A 21,696-nucleotide genomic window follows, 5' to 3' on the forward strand; every position below is an offset into this window, starting at 1 on the left:
TATAATCTTTAAATGAAAAAGTATTATTAGTTAAAGAAAATTATCTAACGTGTTTGAATAGATATAAGTTAGAATTTTTTTATGAACTCTGGGAATACGTAATAATGTGCCACAAATGAACAAAATGATTTTTTTCTTTATTATTCAGAAAAATAAGATGTTTAAGAATTGACAATTTTTTGGCGAGTCGAAAGTTGATTTTTATTTTTACCCGTCATCGTATCTTATTGTTAATTCTAATATATTTAGTAACGCAACGAAGGAAGATAGAGTCGAACGATTCCTAATTAATTTTTTAATGATCCTTATATAATTTTTTCGCAGATTGTTAACGCGAAATTGACTCATCTTGATAAAAAATTGAAGCATTATCGATTATAAAGTCTTCTCTAAGGGATTATTAGCGCGACACGATTGCAAAAAATTATATCTATATAAAATAATACACAATCACAAATTAGATTGCAGACACCAAAAATAGTAGATTGATTTACGGCGTAAAGTATCGAGCACAAAAAAACTGAAGACAGAAGGTAAAATAACGAGGCACGATCGTAATAGCTGCAATGTAAAATATATTCTATCTACATCTTGGCACACGGGAGTATGTGCACGATCTACGATCTAAATGAGAGAATCCGGCGCGTTAATAGTAGCGTTTGTTATTCGATGTTTCTGCCGAATCGCGAATGTCCGTACTCTTCGTCATTGCCGTTGGACCGCTTGCCAAATCTCATGTGACCGTAATCGTCCAGCTGTTGACGTTTGCTGAGTCGTAGACTATCCTCGTCCTCACCGACGAGGTCCTCCACCAGGTCCTTCACGAGACCTTCCACGGCGTATCTGTGGCAAAACGCGCACAAAATAGTTAGAATATCAATTTTAAGTCTTACACGATGAGAGTATTTTATTTGTTTTTCTCCAATTTACTTATATTTATTGTTATTTATTTTATTGTGTAGTAATTACCCGTAGATATGTGGATGATTTCCTAAATTACGATGGATGCCCGGCATCATTCTCGGAGCTGCTCTACATCTTCCGCAGAGCAGCCATATGACTGCGAGCATGCAGGATAGAGCAAGAGTCAGATTCATCTGTAGAGTCTGTAATCATTTAACAATTTTTGTTACAAACATATATAAACTTTATCTATAATATATATTATTACAACTATGTATAATGTTAATATATATTATTTTATATAATATATATTATATGATATAATATATATTTTTTATATTTTATATAATATAATATATATAATTATATATATTTTTTTTGAAACAAAAATAATGAATGTAATCAAATTTACAAATTGAGCTATTGTTTTTTTATTTTCTATAATCAATTGCTTTTAATTAGCATGCTCGAGTAATTGAATTATAGTTCAAAAGCACGCAGCAAAATTTTGCAAATGCATTTTACCTTTGTTACAAAAATTCTATACACACATCTATGTAGAAGAATATTAAAATATCTAGAAATATATAGAAGTATAGATACTTGCACAATTAAAGATAATTTGTACTCAGATACAAATATAATTACATCGAGAGAAAATAATTCTTAAGCTTTAATATCAAATATTTTACTGACAACATTTTTTTCTTTCTTTTTCAGGAGAATTGTTCGAGGAACCTTTAAGTCCAGACGTTTCGCCACTTAAGAAAGAATGCAATTTGAAAAAAATTCACCGCGGGAAAAGATTTTCAATTGAATGGAAGAAGCTGTGTATGCAATTCGATGGTTTCGGAACACTGAATACACACAACGAACGTTTTATTACGATGAAACGAAATTAAATAAGGAGACACCGTAATGAGGCAACAGGTGAGCGACAGATAACAAATTTACAAGGTGCTTAATTTAAAAAAATAAAATGCACATTATAATATTGATAACAAGACTCGTTCGAGAAACCTAAAATCGCGCGCGACGGGATCTTCTCGAATTCGAGTCAAGAGCGCCGATCAATCAAGGAGGAACACTCTTATGTTCCCTTACCTGCGTCGGGAACCGGACGTCGGGAAAATCGGCGATGGAATGCAGGATGCGCGCGGCGGCGGCTTTTTATATCGCAGCCAAGTTTGCGTTGCTTTCCCCCCTGGTGGTTGGAAAAGCGACGCCCGATGGCGATGAAGAAAGTACGACGGCGCTAAATTTTAATTCACGCAACGTCGCGCGCACTGTGAGATAAACAATTTTCCTCTCTCACATCAGAAGCGAGAATCATCTCACGCCTCCGCCATTCAATATTCCACGGCGATGTTCCGCGCCTCCAATGATTGGCAGGGCACCGACTAAACCGATTACCGATGTCAAGTTGCGGCTTTCTGTTTCCTTTCTACCGGAGAAAATCGGACGTTAAAATCCATTCTTTTCTATCTATACAGGGTGTCCCAGTGTTAGCGGATTATTTGCTAATGATGGCGGATTTTTGAGATTATTTGGTGACGATTTTTCTTCAACGAAAATGTCGAGGAAGACATTTTTTGCATGTTCTCAATTTTTGTCATCATCCCAAGTAACAAACTGACGTCATTAAACGTCAAAATGACATAGCTTGCTATCTGGGATGTAGTAACTAATTGTAAGCCTTAAATTAAAATTCTTTTAAAATAAACTACTTGAAATTAATTGAAGAATGTGATTTTGTTAATGTTTTATTTTCACGAGGCTTAATTTGTAAAAAAAACTCTTTATTTTCAATCGCTTTGTAAGTCGAAAATTAGTGGTGCTTCCATATTTACGCTGAAAAAAATCGTCTCCAAATAATCCCAAGAATCTGCTATTAACAGATGATCCGCTAATTCTGGAACACCCTGTATATATCATACATATACATCTCTCTTTCTTTGTCAGCACTCCAAAAGGAGTGTAGGCAGCGCAAATTGATAAATAATAATGAGAACAATTGTCTGCCTGTCAATTTCGAGTTAGTTATTTTTATCGATTGTTCGATTAAAAAGTCGAGACACTGACGAGTAGTGTTTTGTGCGGAATTGGTGCTAATTAGTGAAATAAAATACTTTACACGAGTTTTACTTTACAGATACTTTAATAGAAGAATTTTAATTATTGTTCCGAATAAACAGTTCAACTAAAAAGTTTTAGTTCACTAAAAAGACGTGTAATTATCTATCAGAGAGAGAAAGAGAGAGAGACTTTTAGAAGGAGTTTCGCCTTTATAATTAGCTTTTAAATTTATTGACATTTAATCCATTTTTTGAATCTTTCTTTTTCTCATTCAAAAAAATATTAGGGAAACAATTTATTATTTAATTCTTTTTATGCGTTATCTTAATCTTATTGTTAGTCTAAAAATTCCAATCCTACGTAAATAGAACTTCTTGGAAAAAAACTAATAAGGAATACTTCTTTATTTCTGTTTCTCTGAAATTTTATTTATCAAAAGCATTATCGTAGAGTCAATTTTTTCCCTTAATCAGATTTATTACCAATTAAATTTTAAAAGAGAGCAAGTGGGTAAAAATAAAACGCTTTCAGCAAAATAACTTTTTAAATGGACAGAAAAAATCCTATCTCTCCTCTTTAATTTACAGCTAACTTTATTTTAATTGTCGCGTTCTCTAATTGTTTAATTTTTATTTCTAAATCCATATATATTTTATCATCGATATGTCAAGTGTATCTTATTAACACGATTGTCTATGTTTTCGTGTAACAATTAGCACATAATGAAAACACAGAAAAAAAGAAGTATTAAATCAATACTTATATTACTCGTATATAAGCAACAATACATATAATCGTGTTTTATAATCTTATAACAATTTACTAAATCTTAAAAATATATTACCAGTCTTTTATTTCAATATTATGTATTGTCATATGAAGAATATAATTAAAATGTTATTAATATGAAAATAAATTATTTTCTGTTCAACATTTGGTCTTTTTCATTCAAGAAAATTATTCTTAAATAAAATAGAATTATTATATATATTTTTCTTGGTTGAACTGATATAAAATGTCTTTATTCAAGCAAATATTTGCATATATACAAGTATATAAGTTTTGATTTGATACTTATTTTTGTTGCATATATATACGAGTATATATAAGTGTTAATTTGACACTTTCTGTGTAACCACGAGGTCAGGGCCATGAGATCATCAATGGCTTCCGCGTTTTAGCGGTGCTTCCTTTATTAATCCAATAAATCGGTTTATTCTCCGCGAGTCGAATCGTCAGTCGTGGAATCGTCGTTCGACCATCAATCAACAACTTGTCGAATGATCTCTAGTCTCTCTCGTCTTCATTTGCGATTTAAAAATGACAGAAGATAAAGAGACCACGGGGCAGAAAGGTCTGTCCGAATGGTGGAGCGAAGAAACAGAATATGTGCTCCAGAAGATCGAGAGATGGGCGACCTTTGTACGTGGTTACAATCGTCTTCGATCTCAAAGGTGAGAAAAAAAGAGTGTAAAAACTAATATTATACATATATAGTAAAATATAAAGGTAAAGTAAATTATACATAAGAAAAATTGTATATAAGTGAAATTGTATATAAATAAAATTATATGTATATAAGTAAAATTATATATATATATATATATATATATATATATATATAAGTAAAATAAAATATGAAGGAGAGATATGTAAACGAATGTTGAACTGAATCAGGTGGTCCAGGGAAGCTTCTTCGGACGAAGCCACGCAATTCTACAGACTCAAGCGGTCCAAATGGAAATCGCGTCCTGAGGAGACCAAGATTAATTGCTGCGGCACGTTCAACTATCAATCGAACAGCAAGCTGGAGAACAATTGTCTGGAAACTTATAGCTACGACCACAGTATCTATTTCAAGACTATCGGTGACATCAGGAGCGACAAGAGAGACATCATCAGGGATGTAGATCAGGATAGAGTGTCTATTAGCAGCGAGGAGTTAGTAGAATGGGATGCCAGCTCGCTCGTCGATCAGATTGCTGACAAACCGATCTCTGAAAAGAATAACAATCCGGATGTTTCGGACGCCGTTGCTCAAGAGACTCGAGCGGTGCAAAACGCCTGGCCGATCGTAGATCTGTCGAAACTGGATCTGAATTTGATGGGCAATCAAACGAGAGACGAACGACTTCCGGTTGATCGAGATAATTATGGAAGAGATGAACAGGAAAACAATAATAGACCGACGGAGGAAGAAGGGAATAAGGGTGATCGAGAGAATAAGTCGAGAAATGGCGAGACGATGAGAAACTTTCCGTCTTTTCGGAAAACCAGACAATCGTCTACGCGAAGATCGTTAATTGTCGATGAAAATAATATCGTTCGGCCGAATGTTTTTCTGAATTACAACAACAACTTTGATGTCGGTATATCTCTGCAAGATTAAAATAAAACATTGAAAAATGTATACGTTATTAATTCTATATGCTATTATGTACTAAAATTTATAAATATTTTGATCAAGGAATCCTCGAATTGTATGAAATAATTTTGGCAATTTAATTATTTTGTGTATTTTATTAATAAAAATGTTTGTGTTTTCTTTCTACATCAATTAGCGTGCGATTTCGTGCGCACAAAATTCTGCGTCGATCGAAATTACACCCTCGTTTTGAAGTTTCTTTTTTTCCAATTATCTCTTCCAATATTTTATACACGCTTTTATTCACCTTTTTATTTTAATAATTAATTAAATATTAAAATATATTAATATATCAATTTAATTAAGATTAAATAATCATATGAAAATATGTGAATAATTAAAGAAAGTGCAGGAAAACAAAAAAGAGAAAGAAAATTTACAGAGTATGCAGAAGTTTCAACTGATTCTCAAAAATTACATTAATTATCATTTTTATATATGTTATATTATAGTTACATTATATATATATATATATATATATATATATATATATATATATAATTATTATTTTATAATAAATATTAGATCTGAATTGCAATAAGTAGAAATAAGAGAGAGAGAGAGAGAAGATATCTTTTCTTTTTATTTTGTGCAAAGATTTCATTTTTCACAAACATTTTTATAAGCAAATTTTATCATAAATATGATATATATTTTTTTATTTTTGTAAAAATATCCATATTAGAAGTAATTAAAATGGATGCAAAAAATATATAATAGAACTAAAAGCAAATGTATGTAATGTTTCAATGAAAAATTTTTAAAATATTTGATATATCTTAAATATTACATTTTAATTTTATGAAAAAAATGTGCATTTTTAGTATTTTGAAATTAAATGTAGTTTATGACATTTAAACTATAGTTTATTTATATATTCACGATATAATGTACGCTCGTTCTCGCGTAATCTTTTCTAATAACAAAATCTCAATTATATGAGAAATATTAAAAATAAATTGCGAATGAGAAAATAATACGTCTGCCACACTTCATATATGTTTTTTTCTCATTTATTCTAATATTTGCGTTATTCTGTGAAATACGGATGCATCGAGTTATTTAGATAAAGAAATTAATGTATTGAAAAAATTTTATATCCTTTAAAAAGTCTAAAGAATGTTTCAAAAAATGGTTTGGTCTCTTTTACAGATACTGGTCCCTCATCGGATATTTACTGGATTATACAATATCTGAAGTTATTCCATAAAGGGAATTATCAACATAGTATTCAGTCAGTTCTTCAACGCAAAAGTGACGTCTATAATTGTAAGAAGAAACGATGATATTAATGCTTTCACGACGATTTGTATCAGACAAGAGGATATCCTTTGACAAAAGTGTGTCCGCGATGCTCTCGTCGGAGAATCGTCGAATTTACTCCGATAAAGGGAGTTCCCAACTATCATATCGCTATATATAATGTTCTCACGGGGTTGCGCGCATGCACCATCAGCTGAAAAGAGAGGGGCGGAAGCCACGCACGCAACACGTAAGTAAGTGTGCTCGCGAATCCTGTCGCGAATCGATCGTGTTTGAGCTTCGCTCTCTCGCGCCCCGAGCGAGACCACATTGCGATAGTGCGTAATAACTCGGATAAAGAGAGGGTTTCGTTCAACAGAAGGGCAATAAATAAGGCGAACAAAGCGTCATCAGGATGAGCAAGCGATTAGAGACCGTGGCCATGATGACCTGCATGAAGACTCTGCTGATGCTTTTTAATTTCACCCTCTGGGTAAGCCAAGAGACCGCCCTCCTCCCTCTCCTCCGGTGATCTTATCACATCACCTTGCCACGCACCCCTTGTTGTCACACGCACTCTGGTCCAACTGTTGCGCAATTGATCGCAATTTTGAAGTTTTGTAATACCGGTTAAATCTGATCAATTGTCGCGAAATGAGACATTGTAATAATAATATGACGTAACGAGATGGGATCCTGTCTTAAGTTTTTTAATTAAAAAAATAGGGTCAGGTGGAATGAGTGATGTCTGTGACCTTGAACAAGATTGACTCGATCTTGAACCCAGATAGCCACAGTAATTATTATGACATTAAAATGCATCATTTTTATGGGAAATGATGCATTTTGACATCAAAATAATGTCATAATAATTACTGTGACTATCTAGGAATATCTTAAATATTTAGAAAAATTATATTTATTTAAAAATTATATATATATATATATATATATAAAATTTTATATAATAAAATTATATATAAATTATATATTTTATTATATACATATTTTTATATAAATATTTATATTTATTTATATACATGTTATATATATTGATATTACATTTTTAAAATTATATGTATATATATATGTATATATACATATATATATATATATTATTTAAAAAATTATAGTATGTCTTTTCCCGAATTATATATATTTATTTAATTTAATTAAAAGTTTTGATGGCTAATATATAATTATTGTATGCTATAATATATGTATATTATTGAATCCTTAAATTAGTTGAGAAATTTCAAGCACGCTTATTAAATAGCTTATCTGGAAACCGCGTATATATATTTAACTCTGTTATCATTTCTAACACTACAACTTCTTTTCAGTATATAAAGATAGAAATCTTGCCTCGATTATTGAATAATTCATTTTTTCTTACAATACTATCTCTATTTTAGTCTCTAAATTGACATTTTCCTAAGTTATTTTTCACAAAACACGTTATATATATATATATATATATATATATATATATATTATCCTGATATGTTACACTGTGCAATAATATATTTACTCCAATAGAGAAGATGTTGAAGAACTTTTCTTTAACTTTTTATTACATTTATTATATTTATTCTATTTATCATATGTATTATATTTATTATATGTATGTATTACAAAATTTCTATATTTATCGAAGATGTGAAAAATTTTAAAGTTCAAAAGAAGCTCAGGGACAATTTGTGAAAAGATTAAGTAAAGATTTATAAAAATCAGAGAAGCGAATGAAAATGAAGAGATGTACAGTTCAACTGATCGTTTTAATTTTGTCACAGGCGTCCGGGATATTGATGCTGTTCATCGGCATATGGATGCGTATCCAGCTGGGGGATTACATGAACATGAACTCGCAGGTCAGCGGAGCGGCCTTGTTAGCGATTGCGTGCCTAGGTGCGATGTTAGCTGTAGCGTCGGTCCTCGCCTGTTGCTGCACCGTACGAGGTCATCCCGCCCTACTACACCTGGTAAACCACATAAAGTACAATCTAGAGACGACACAATCTGTAATTTGCGAAACTTGTTATTTTACGAAGAAAAAGAATCAGGATATGTTTATAAGAATATATCGCGAATTATATAGATCGTCTAAGTGGATTCTTATATATATATATATATATATATATATATATATATATATAAGAATCCACTCAGACGATCTATATAATTATATATATATAGATTATAGATTATAGATATATAGATGCTCCTTTGGGAGCAGTAGGATAAAGTTATGAGTTGACACTCGATATGATTATATCTCTCTGATATTCTCTCTTTCTCTTATCTCATTATATGAGTAATATATATAACAATTCACTGATGCATATAATTAAAGAGTATGCCCTGATGCTACAATTGAGAAATTTTAATAAAAAATAGGAGTTGATCAGTTTATCGTCTATGACTTCTCAACACTATATATACATCGATCATTTGTAAAATATATATATCATTGAATTATTGTAAAGAGAAAGAGAGAAAACGATGATAATTTAAAATTTTATATTAAAATTGAGTATTTTTAAATAAAAATTAAATAGACATTTTTTTAATATAAAAATTCTTTTGACAAAATATATGAACATATATATATATATTATAAAAGAAATTTATGCAAAAACAATATTATTATTTACAAAATAAAATAAAAAAATAAATTATGTCGAAATAAGAACTTTTTTCTTCTATAGAACTAAAGATTCACTTTATTTATATGAAAAATAATTTTTTTTTTCTATCCCTTATTAGTATGGAGCGTTCCTAGCTGTCGTTGCATTACTGGAACTTGGCGCGGGTGCGTCGTTTTATGCTAGTCGTAAAAGCTTGAATGAAGGATTCGACCAAGGCCTAAACGAGAGCATGGCAGCCCATGAACCAGATAATTCCATCGGCCGTCATATCGATATTATGCAATCAACTGTAAGCCTTTCTCTATCGTATTCTATATTTACTTCGATATAATTAATTTTAATGATAGAATTTCGATTATTCGAATTTTTATTGAAATTTTTAAATAGCAATTAAACTTCAAAAAGAAACTAAAGCAAAAGAATGATTATTTCTTGTAGTTTTTTTGGTATGCTTAATATTTTATTTGGTCTCGAAAATGCTCTTTATCACAATATTGAAAATCGAGATTAAAGTTATAGAAGAGTATTAATTAACTATATACATAACTATATATATTTGATGTGCTTTTATTTTGCTTAAAATTGTTTAAGCTCTTATTTATTGTTATAAGGAATTTATTGTGAAGATTAATAACAATTAAAATTATTAATAATAATTTTATTATAAAATGAATAAATAACTTTTTCATATTTTTTGAAATAAAATTATGTATATAGTATTGTTCTTTTCTGTAATTGCGTATATTAGTCTCTAATTAGAAGTTTGAATTTAGTGTAAAATTTATATGTAAGGAATAAGCGCTCTTTTTTTGGCTTCGAAAAAACACATTTTTTAAACCGTCGAAACAACTTTCATGCATTCCATATCTTGAAAATTTAATTAACTGATTGCAGTTGCATTGCTGCGGTAATCGTGGATACGCCGATTGGCGCAACTTGAATCCACCGAAGGAAATTCCCTCGTCCTGTTGCAAACTGTCCGATGAGTGTGAACCGAATGATCGCGTAGACCAAATCTATACCGATGTACGTATTAAATTTTAATAATAGCATCATTCTATGTCATTCTTATAAGTATTATGATAATGAATAAAGGTTTTATATACTACTAGTTTTTATTTTTTTCATAATTGTAATTACCAAAAAATATATTTTTCTATATAAAAAGCAATTTTTGTTATTTGTTATTTTATATAAATTAAAAAAAACAGATAAAAAATGTTAAGTTATATTTTAATTTAATATAAATATTATTCAATAATAACTAAAAAAAGGTCGACCAAACTAGCATTAATTTATTACGATGTTTAATACAAATACGACGTTTCGACCGTCATTGCGGTCCTTCTCAAGTAAATCTATAAAAATTAACACAAACAACACTTAAGAAGGACCGCAATGACGGTCGAAACGCATTTGTATTAAACACCGTAATAAATTAATGCCAGTTTGATCGATCTTTTTTAGTTATTGATTATTTTTTACTGGCGATCTTTTAGTTTATTATTTATATAAATATTATTTTTTCAACCTTGAAAAAAAGTTAATAAGTTTAAGTTAAAAATTAACTCATTTTAAATTAATTATGTTTAAAATAAGCTAACGATAAGTTAAAATAAGTTTATACCTTTTTAACTTTTAATTAATTAACTAGTTACTACTCATCTTTACTTAAATCTCATTTTTAATTCTTTTCGGTTTTTTAGGGATGCTACATTCGCGTATTGGATTGCTTAAACAGCAGCATCGGTTTAGTGGCCGGCATCGCGATCGCCGTAGCTTTCTTCCCACTGGTGGGCATCTTCCTAGCGTGCGGCTTAGCTAGCAACATCAATAAGGCCGAGTACGAGCAGGTCGCTTAGGCACGGTATTCGCGCAAGCAGCAACGACAGTTCTATCAGAAAACAAAAAACCTCGCGTCGCTAGCAATGACGTACGAACGTACATGATTTCAACATGGGAGCACGAAAATGGATTTTGATTAATGAGGCAAGCGCACACTTTGCCATCCCTCTTTCGAGATTTTAATCGGAGACTTCGCTGCAAAAATTTGAAATAAACAACACAGTGGTATGCATATTTATGAAATCTCTAACAAATTATGAAATTGAATATTTAAAAAAAAGAAAGAATCTCCAGCATGGTTTACATAATGCGTTTTTTATTAGCTTACTAATATATATATATATATATATATATATATATATATATATATATATATATATATGCTAATTTTCTAGTATTATGTAAACTATGCTATATATAATACCAAATTATAAAGTTATATTATCTTTCTCTCTCTCTTTCTCTCTCTTGATGAATTCTTCAGTTCTTATTTAAGTCCGATTTGACGATGTCGAAATTTGTGCTCGTGTTCCAGAGCTATTCCAATCAAAATTCTTTATTGATTAGTTATTCTCATTATTATCTCTACGAAAAATATCTTCAAATATATGTATTTCATCATTAATAATTAAAATTTATATATTTATGTGTGTGTATGTATATATATACATACACATAAATCTTGCATGGACTGATATCTTAAAGTCTTTTAAAGATTCTATCAAGTTTCGACAAGCAGATAAAGAAAAACAAGGAAGCAGAAAGTATTAGACTAGGACAAAAAGTTCCATACGTATTTATAAATTTTATTTCAAAATCGATAGATTATTATAATAAAAATTGTATACCATATGATTGTGTACTGTCCTGCCATCAAATATTTGACTATTCTACTATTCATATATCGTCCTTGTTTCCTTGAATAATTCTTGTCGAAGATTTGAGATTTGCATAATACTTACTCTGTCTCTCTAAATACCATAAGAGAGTTTTTCGTATGTAAAATACAAGAAGTTAATACCTTGTATGGGAAATATACCATCTACTTATTATAGAAATATATAAATATATTCATATGTATAGAGAACGAGACACTTGACTCGATTATTTCAGTCAACTTTTTTATTTGACGCATGTTAAAAAGAAATCAGAAACTCCAAGATTTTGAAGAAATCATTTTGTTACAAGTGTTTTATACAGGGTGTTTCAGAAATAGGTGGCCAAACTTTAAGAGCATTTCTATTCACCTTGTATAATCAGACACTACATTATTTGATAATCGTACAACAGTACTTTGCCTAATATTAACAAAGATGTGAAATAAAAAAGTTAAACTAGTATGAACGCAAGGCGTTAAGTGCCTCCAACTCTTTACATGATAAAATATATTATAAAAAAAATGAGAATACATTATATACATATTATATCGTGCTATAAAATTTAACGTGAAAGGAAAAAAAACGCAGAGTTCTAATGTAAGCCTTATTTACAAAATGTTCTCGAACTGTTCAAATACTTCCACGTGATATCGATGAAGCTGTGTAATCTCGTTTGCTGAATCGATATCTGATTGTTTACGTCAATCTATAGCTTTTATGTACGTTTACTGTATATCGCGGAATGCGTACACTTTGTACAAGTTCTGATAAGCCTTAAATAAAGGTCAATGAAATATCATTCTCTCATTTATTGTCTAACAGAAATGAATTTTTGTATGCAAACAATATATTTTTTAGAATGTTTACATACTTTGCGTTTTTTTTTATTTTATATTTCTTGCTTTACATATTAATTATCATTGACGATATTTCATGCTGATAGAATTAACTTTATTACACAAAAATATTTTTTTCAGGAATTTATATTATTTATGTAGGTATATTTTTCCTTTTAGGTAATTAATTATAAACTTATATACGCGCAATCAAACATTAAATGTAACATGAAACTTACTGCAAAATTTAAGTTATGCTTTGTATTTTTTATAATATTCTTTTTTATATTATTCTCTTATATTATTACTTTCTTATAAATTCTCTTATATTTGTTCAATATACAAAAAGTTCCCTATAGTTCATGTAAATTTTCACAAACGTTTTAAATTGTTTTATAAATTTTCAGTATTAAATTCAGTTAAACTTTTTAAAAATAAGAATCCAATAAAATAAAATTTATTTTATTATAACTTCTTAAAATAACGATGTTTTTACTATATGCTTATTCTTGAACGTTCAGAATTAATTTAATAAGCAACTTAATATTTTTTCTTTTTTATATTATTTCATATTTATCATTTAATCATCCATGTATCAAAGTAAAAATGTCATTGCATATTTATTTAGACGAATGAAACAGAAGATACTACATTTGTATATTCACGAAATAATATTCAATAGATTAAATTATTATAAAATCACATTTTTATTATTATAATAAATAGAAAAATATTATATATATATATATATACACACACACACACACATATATATATATATATGTATGTATGTATGTATGTATGTATGTATGTATGTATGTACATTTATACAAGTATATGTATATATTTATCTTTTCAGTCTCGAAGCGAATTTCCTCATATGTTTATAAAATTTTCGTAATATTACTTATCTTAAAATATGCTCTATAAATCTTCATCAAGATATTATTTATTATTGTCGTCCTCTTCGGGAAAGGCCAGTTGTCGATCATTTAATATCTGCCATCCTTGTTCATTGTCATCACTGTGCAACCATGAATTAATCTCTTCCAATGTAACATTACTATATTTAGGAATCTTAATCACCATGTGTAGAAGTGATTGAGAGTCAAATTCTGGCTTTGGATTGGAGCAAAATGGAAAGATATTTCTCCAGCCATTCTTTATATCGCTTTTCGTCACTTCGCCCCATGCTTTGCTCATTAAACATGCGCATTTATATATATCAAATAGCTCTAACAAATTCGGAATCGTTTTGGCGCTTCTCGACGTAAGCATTACCTTCAGAAGTTTTATCTTGTACATTTTCTTGAGTTTCTCAATGATTCCTTGATTCATAGGTTGAACGAGGGAGCTTACACTAGGCGGCAGAAAGATCACTCGGCATCGTTCATTAATCGAGTTCAAGCGTTCCGTTGACAGATGACTGGAGGCATTATCGAGCAAAAGAAGACATTTCTCATTACTCGATCTATGAACACGTTCAATTTCTGGTAGAAAAACTTCTCGATACCATCTTGACATTAGTTGCCCATCCATCCAGGCGTTTTCCTGATTCATATAAACAACCGGCAGAGATTTTATGCTTTTTAAATAATGCGGATTTGTTTTTCCTATAATTAACACTGGGAGTTTGTGACTTCCTGTCGCGTTTGTGCACACCATTAATGTAACTCTGTTTTCCACCGATTCTATTTCAGAAGATTGATGTTCATCTTTGGAGCTGACAATTTTATTCGGCAGCATCTTCCAATTGAGTCCAGTTTCGTCGGCGTTATAAATCTTATCTAATGGTATCTTATTATCTGTACAATATCTTATAAACATTTGATAAAAATTATTATTCAATTCCTGATCCGCAGACAATATCTCCTCCTTTTGATTTGTCAAACATTTAATATTGTGTTTTGTTTTAAATCCGTTCATAAAACCATTAATGCCTTTAAAAGTTCTGGTACCCTTAAATAATTCATTGAATTCTATTGCCTGCCTTTTTAGCATCGATTCTGTCACAGAATCCCCAATGCTTCTTTTTTGGAGAAACCATGTGTACAAAGCCTGTTCAAACCGGAAGTCTTTTTCGTATATTTTTCCTTCCCTCATCAATTTTTTTTGTTCTAGAAAATGTCTCCTAGATTTCTTTATTAATCCAATTCTCCATTTAGATAGGTTGTATTCCTTTGCTAAGTTGACGATTTTCTCTCCTCTATCAAGCCGTTCTAAAATTTTAATACTATCTTCGATACTAGGATGTATTCGATTGATGTGTCTCTGAAAGAAGTATTTTTGTTCAATAATAATATGTACCATAAAATATTATAATTCTTCGAAATAATTTAGCAAAATTTATATTAATAAATTAAAATCATTAACAAAAATTTCACTGACAATGTTCTCATTAGTATTATTTTTTCTCTATATTTAGTTTAATCGACAATATGTATACATGTGAACATAAACAGATTTCACAAAAAAGTTGAAATAAAACTTTAGTCAATGAGTTTAATATAATCCTCATATATAATCATACCTTATGTGATGTCGGTAATTTTTCTTTATTTGTATTTTCATTATTTTCAATCTTCATTGAATTTTCATACACATAATCCATGCTATGGTATTCATTTTCAGATTTGAATGATTGATTGAGGGTTGACATATTCTGCACATAAATCATTAAACTATTATAAGGCTAATATATAAATTATTCATTTACTGGATTATCTCTGCATTAGTTTGAAAGGACCTACGAGATTCAATTATATATATCTTTTTTATTATTACATCATAATCTTTTTGTTATAAATGCATATCTTTTTTTCATTTAATATAGACTAGAACTATGTAAAGTAATTCAGTATATATATTTCTTCTCTCTCTTTATGATATATTAAATACTTAATATTTATAAACCATTAATTATTTATATATCATATTGTATTACCTTTTCAACAAGTACAATGTCAGAATTTTCTTGCTCTATCTTAATTGTGCTACATGATTCTTTTTCTGAACAGGATAGCATCTCTTCATTACGTTTAACCACTTTCTCGTCATTCTCAAACTTCATGGAGTGCAGCATATCTACTATCCTACGATGAATTTCTTTTCCCATGAGCTGGGAACGCTTTGAGATGGTTTTGCGACTATTTTGCAAATCTATAATAATCTGCGCATCTTTTAATAGATCTATACAATATTTCAGTGCATCGGTCAATTCTTGTTTTTCTTCCTCCACTTTAAAAGGATCAAAGGGCACGCAATTAACTTCTGTTCCAAATTCATCTAAATGATCAGGAGTGCTTTCCACAGCGATAAATTCCATTGGTTCCATCCTTGCTTCGGTGATCAAAATAGATTAAATCTAAAACCCAGTATGTACTCTAAACTTATTCTTGTTTTTTGTTTCTTTCTTAGCTCATTTATTGTTGTTCAATCTGGGTTGTTCTTTATAAGAATGAATTAAAATTTTTCTCTTACTGCGTATTCACCAATCTAATTAAAAGTCTGTTTCTGAGAAAGGTGTTTACATAAATTATCATGTTATAAAAATTATTATATATAAAAATGAGAAAATTTATCATATGTATATTTATTGTCGATATTTAAAAAAACATGTTTCCAAAAATATATGTTATGTATCGTAAGAATTGACGTTAAATGCAATTTTCATTCATTGATTTTAGATTCAGATAAGGATGAGCTTGCTTACAAAAATGAGATTGTTTACATTCGAAAAACACTTTACGATGGACTTCCTTTATTCTGAACTGGACGACTGTAAAAAATCATCGGACTCCACGAGATCCTCCTCTATTCTGGATCCTTCCCTCTCCCACTCTCATTCTAGTAATAAATATGTCATCTTTCTCACTCTCTCTCTCGCTTGACATATGTCACGTGGCAAACGTAAAGTGGAAAAATGTGAGTGGGAAGAAAAGAGAGTGTATTTTATATTAGTGGTCGAGAAATTTTTAGAGGCAGAAAAAAATTGTACTTTAAAATATTTGGAAATATTATGTGAAATGCACGAAAATTGGCCAGAAGGAGACGCATCAATCAGGTTGCGATCAGCTGTTAACCGTCTTATATCTACTAGCTACGCATATGGATGCACGTGACGATAGAGAATAATGAAAAAGTGATCATTTGGGCACAATGATCGTCTTGATACGAGAAATCTCGTAAAATGGAGGATGATATTGACATTTATGCGGATTTGCCGAATATCAATTTGAATCTGGACAAAAATGTGAGAAATATTTACAATAATGTTGATCTCGATTAGTATGTTACTTTGTACAATTTATATATATATATATATATATATATATATATATATATATTATTTATATATAATATATATACCAAATATATATTAATTAGTACTTGCATTAAAAGATTAAAATCTAAACAAATTAAATACTTGTATCAATATAACCTATAACGTAATGTTTTTCCCGCCATAAGCTGTATTTCTGTTTTTCTATCTGATAACTGTGATTATATTGTTTTTATTGTTTGTATCACGTTTATTTTATTTATATATTTTATATATATATATATATATATATATATATTGTTTATTGTCAATTAATGTAATAGCTTTTTTCTAGCATGCATGTGAAATTCATCATTCCACTCTTTATTTATATATCTATTTAAAATATCTTATATCTTTTTATAGTATTATTATATAGAGAATACATATTTTTTAAATTATATAGAAAAAAAATTTATATTTATTTTCAAAATCTATTTTTTTATTACTTGTGTTTTTATATCGAAGAATAACGATTCTGAAAATAAATACAACTAAAGTATTGCGACATTATATACAGTTCTTTATAATAAATCTTGCAAAATCTAACTTTGATTCAACCAATTATAAACAATAGACATCCTCATAAATCTTAATATTAAAAAATATCTATAAATATATATATATATATATATAAAATTATGAAGATTGTGTACATAGAATATAATATTAGATTATAAAAGTAATTATTATTAAATATAAAGTCAAATAATAAGTTGATGTTTTTGAATTGTTGTGAAGGACGAGGTTTGTAATTGCGAGGAATTAAAGAAAGAACTTAGTTCGCTCCAGAATAAACTTGAAGGTATTCAAAAGCTCAAGGATAATCTTGAGAAAAATCTGTCATCTTTATTGAAAACTGCAAAGGGTGAAATTGCACGGAAGGACAGGATGATAAACGATCTCAGAAAACGGTATAATAAAATGCTCAATATGAAAATTATAATGTTGCTTTTAAAATTATAAAGTTCCTTTTTAATATCGTCATAATGATTACAGATTAGATGACACAACCTTTCGCAGAAATAACAGGGGTGAATCTCGAGATTTTTCTGCTCATAAATCATTACATCAGCAGGATACAGTGGTTGAAAAATACGAAAGTGCTCCCTTAGTGCATTCACACGAGACTGAAACTGTATTGCATAAAACTGAATTTTACCGCAACGAAGATAAAAGTACAAAGCCACAGTATGAGGTCCAATTGCCCACAGTATTTGCAGAGAGATTACATAAAAGAATTATGAAGGATGAAGACATGAAGAAAGAAGATATGAAGCAGAAAACATCATTAAAGCTTGTCATAGAAGCTAATTTAAAAGATGTTCCTGAAGAAAATATCGTAGAAAGTGATAAAGAGAATGGATCCAATATGAATAATGATGGCAGTGAATCTAATACTATCACACAACACTCTGATTCAGGTAATATATATATATATGTATATATGTATTATATAAAGTCAGATGAAATTGTATAAAACAATTTTCACTTCTATATAATTATTTATGTAATGTAGACAGAAAACTCTTGATACTTCAAAAAATATATTGTACTTTTTAATTATATTATTCTCAATATTTGTACCTTAAAAAGATGTATAAATTTTTGGAACAATTTGTGTATAAACATGCTTAAGAATAATAAGATAAAAATATATATATGAAAATTAACTAAATTAAAATAAAATAAATAGGTATATTTTTATTCTTACAACTCAATCTTATTTACAGAAAATCCATACAGAAAGAATTCAGGAAAGAGGATGAATGAAGAGGACAGTACGCGTGGGAATAAACGTTTGAAGGTCGACGATAGCAAAGGCAAGACTGATGAGACTAATTACGATTGCACTGTGCAATATGAGATGAAAGACAATCTTGCACAGTACGAGGTGAAAGATAATTTCGCGAAGTTCGAGGATCGCCTGGACGTCGCGCATCATCTTAAAGAAGAAGAGATTTCGCTCGATAAACGCAGAGTCGGTTCGGAGCATCAAGACACGGCAAAATATAATCGAGATTGTACAAATGGTTGGAGGAGGGAAGAGAGAAGTAATTCTCGGAGCGCTTCGACGTCGAATCACGTTCAAGAAGAACTTAACAACGTTTACAAGAAAGACGGCTATAGATATAATTCGCGGAGAAGGAGTTATTCTAGAAGCAAGAGTGACTATGAAAATTCAAGCGGCCATCGTTTGCGGGAGAGATCGAACAGGACGTATAGAAACAGAAAATACGACGATTACAAGTACGACAGTCAATACAGAACAAAGAGAGATTACAGGTTAAAGAGAGACTACGAGAGCGTGGAAGGTGAGAGTAAGACGAGACATAGGAGCAGAGAACGCGGTGATCCGGCATGGGATAAATCTAGACACACGTTGAGCGATATCGAAGACAAGGAGGGAAGTTCAACTAGTTCGTACAAGAGTAAAAGGTACGAAAGTCGCAGGATAAAAGAGACAGCGGCAAATGTTTTGCACAACAAAGGTTTGCATGAAAGGGACAAAACGGAAATGGATTTCCGGTCGTCTTCTAGTCGTACAATTGTAAATCCTACGCTGAATCAAAATGCCAAAAAGACCGCGGAACAAGACAAGGTAAAGAACGAATCAAATATTAAGTCTATAAATTCGACGAAAGACACCCCGACGAAGAGTTCGAATTGCCTGGAGGAAGGTGAAATTGTCGATAGTCCTGAGAAGAAAATGGATTCGGCGAAAATTTCAAAAGATCATAAATTGGTTAAAAATGACACAAAAGTTGAAGATAAAAACGAAGACGTTCCTACGATCGCATCTATAACAAATGACAAGTCAATCCCTCTTCAGAACGATGTAATTACCGGAAACCAGTCAGATAAAGTGGCGGATATTGGCGCAAAAGAAGTCGAAGCAGCGTTGTGTCCTGTGCAAACAACATTGAAAGATCCTGAAAAGGTGGTGGAATCGAATTCCTCTGACACAAATAATGCAATTGACGAAACGCGAAAGTGTAACAAGGTCGAAGATACATACAAGTCTCAAAATAATGAGGATTTAATTGATTCGACCATTTGTACCACTGTAAAGCTCGAACAAGTATGCGAGGTTCAATGTAATGAGAATTTGACTGTCGATTCGACTACTGACACTAATATTGAACCGATTAAACAGGTGTGCGATAGTAATGTCGAAGATGAAGACGTTAAAAGTCGCGTGAAGGAAGAATCGAAGACTTCTATCGTCGAAACGGCTACGAAAATTGAAGAAACGGCTGATTCTAACACCGAAGTCAAAAGAATAGAAGATCCTGATGTTGAAAGCGCTATCAACAAGGACAAAGTAAGCGAATCTAAGAACTTTGATAGTCCTGTTACAATTATAGAAGCGAATAATAGTGATAATACTCGCAAAATTGATGAAAAATCAAACGGTTCCGAAGCTGCGCTTAATTGTGATATCGAAAAGGGAGACGAAAATCAAGTGCCAATCAAAAGCGAGACTTCTCCTCGGATATCAGAAAACAGCAACGTTGAGGGAAACCATTCGTGCCTCAGCGATCATAATTACGTTCAGGATGCTCGTGTCGACGCTGTCCAAGAGTCGGGACTTTGCGAAACCGCGCCGGAAGAAGCAGCGACATTGAAGGAAACAAAGGTGGAAGAAAAGATCGAGGTTTCATCGACGAGCGGCATGAAGAGAACGACGTCGTCCACGATGAAGAACAAGAAGAACCAACCGAGCAAAGGGATGGTGATTGTGCGACGACGAAGAGCCGTGACCTTGAGCGACAGTAACGCTTCGATGACTGTCCTGATGAACACGGACAAAACGTCCTCCACAGCAGTAACTAACAGTAATTCTAGCAACGAGCCCTTCTTGAAGCCACGAGCCTGCAAAGCCGTGCGTGCATGTAAATAATTGTAAGACTCCTCTATCTTTATATATAGGGTGTCAATAAAAAAAGCTTTGTATATACATAGGAATAGATATAAGTCTAGAGATCATGCGACAAGTATATTTTTCATAATAGTTTCTACTTTTTATCTTTAAAGCTCCTGGATCCTTGCCGTGTCAGATTGTGACATCAGAGGCGAGAAAGCACGCGCTGAAAATTCTTAGATATCATTTTTAAATGAAAAGATATTTCGATAATCATCATATCAGACTTTGCCATGCGGAATTACTGCGCATACGCAAAGACCAGACAAACTGGGCCTCATTTTACAGCTGTTGATTAATTATAAAAGGAAAAGGATAGTCTGAGATATTTTAAGAATGTGCCAAAACCATCTAAAATGCTGCTTTATCAAAATATCTTTTTATTTCTAAGAATTTGTAGCATGTGTTTTCTCTGACGTCACAACTCCAACATGATCCAGAAGAGCTAGGAGCCTGAGATTTACAATCCAGCGTAACTCGAGTTGTGTGTTCTCTTCTCTAGGTCCACCGAGTCATTTTGCAATAAAGCAGAAGAAGAAGAAGATGGAGAAGGAGGAGGAGGGAACATCTCTATATATCGATTAGCGAGGGGATGAG

The 21,696-nt window shown here is 30.8% G+C and overlaps 4 protein-coding genes across 6 annotated transcripts; 3 read left to right on the forward strand and 1 right to left on the reverse strand.

The window, feature by feature from the left end:
* Positions 1–116: 116 nt before the first annotated feature.
* On the reverse strand, positions 117–2,174 carry Dsk (Drosulfakinin). The gene is made up of 3 exons (XM_029306883.2): positions 2,008–2,174; positions 970–1,106; positions 117–843 (listed from the first exon to the last, which is right to left on the reverse strand). The coding sequence occupies exons 2-3, from the start codon at positions 1,095–1,097 to the stop codon at positions 663–665; spliced, it is 309 nt and encodes a 102-aa protein (XP_029162716.1). The 5' UTR covers positions 1,098–1,106; positions 2,008–2,174; the 3' UTR covers positions 117–662.
* On the forward strand, positions 1,619–14,340 carry LOC114934233 (tetraspanin-6). Of its 2 annotated transcripts, XR_014924800.1 has the most exons (7): positions 1,619–1,833; positions 6,557–7,139; positions 8,440–8,628; positions 9,413–9,583; positions 10,189–10,320; positions 11,001–11,364; positions 14,194–14,340. XR_014924800.1 is itself a non-coding variant. In XM_029306882.2 (6 exons), the coding sequence occupies exons 2-6, from the start codon at positions 7,062–7,064 to the stop codon at positions 11,154–11,156; spliced, it is 726 nt and encodes a 241-aa protein (XP_029162715.2). In that variant the 5' UTR covers positions 1,619–1,833; positions 6,557–7,061; the 3' UTR covers positions 11,157–11,495. The 2 variants fall into 2 exon arrangements, 1 of the variants encoding a protein (XP_029162715.2); XM_029306882.2 differs by lacking the exon at positions 14,194–14,340 and having other exon boundaries at positions 11,001–11,495.
* Positions 4,214–5,530, forward strand: LOC146723047 (uncharacterized). Its single transcript, XM_085483286.1, has 2 exons — positions 4,214–4,433; positions 4,657–5,530. The coding sequence occupies exons 1-2, from the start codon at positions 4,300–4,302 to the stop codon at positions 5,366–5,368; spliced, it is 846 nt and encodes a 281-aa protein (XP_085339412.1). The 5' UTR covers positions 4,214–4,299; the 3' UTR covers positions 5,369–5,530.
* FLASH (FLICE-associated huge protein) lies at positions 11,306–21,684 on the forward strand. Of its 2 annotated transcripts, none has more exons than XM_029307023.2 (6): positions 11,306–11,364; positions 16,540–17,105; positions 17,916–18,088; positions 18,174–18,598; positions 18,908–21,070; positions 21,602–21,684. In XM_029307023.2, exons 2-6 carry the CDS (start codon positions 17,043–17,045, stop codon positions 21,682–21,684), a joined length of 2,907 nt encoding a protein of 968 aa, XP_029162856.2. In that variant the 5' UTR covers positions 11,306–11,364; positions 16,540–17,042. The 2 variants fall into 2 exon arrangements, with proteins under 2 accessions (XP_029162856.2, XP_085339418.1); XM_085483292.1 differs by having other exon boundaries at positions 18,908–21,080; positions 21,602–21,666.
* The last annotated feature ends 12 nt before the right edge of the window (positions 21,685–21,696 follow it).

This window comes from Nylanderia fulva, unplaced genomic scaffold (assembly GCF_048542155.1).
Source record: "Nylanderia fulva isolate GAGA-0341 unplaced genomic scaffold, ASM4854215v1 Scaffold24, whole genome shotgun sequence".
Classification (NCBI taxonomy): Eukaryota; Metazoa; Arthropoda; class Insecta; order Hymenoptera; family Formicidae; genus Nylanderia; species Nylanderia fulva.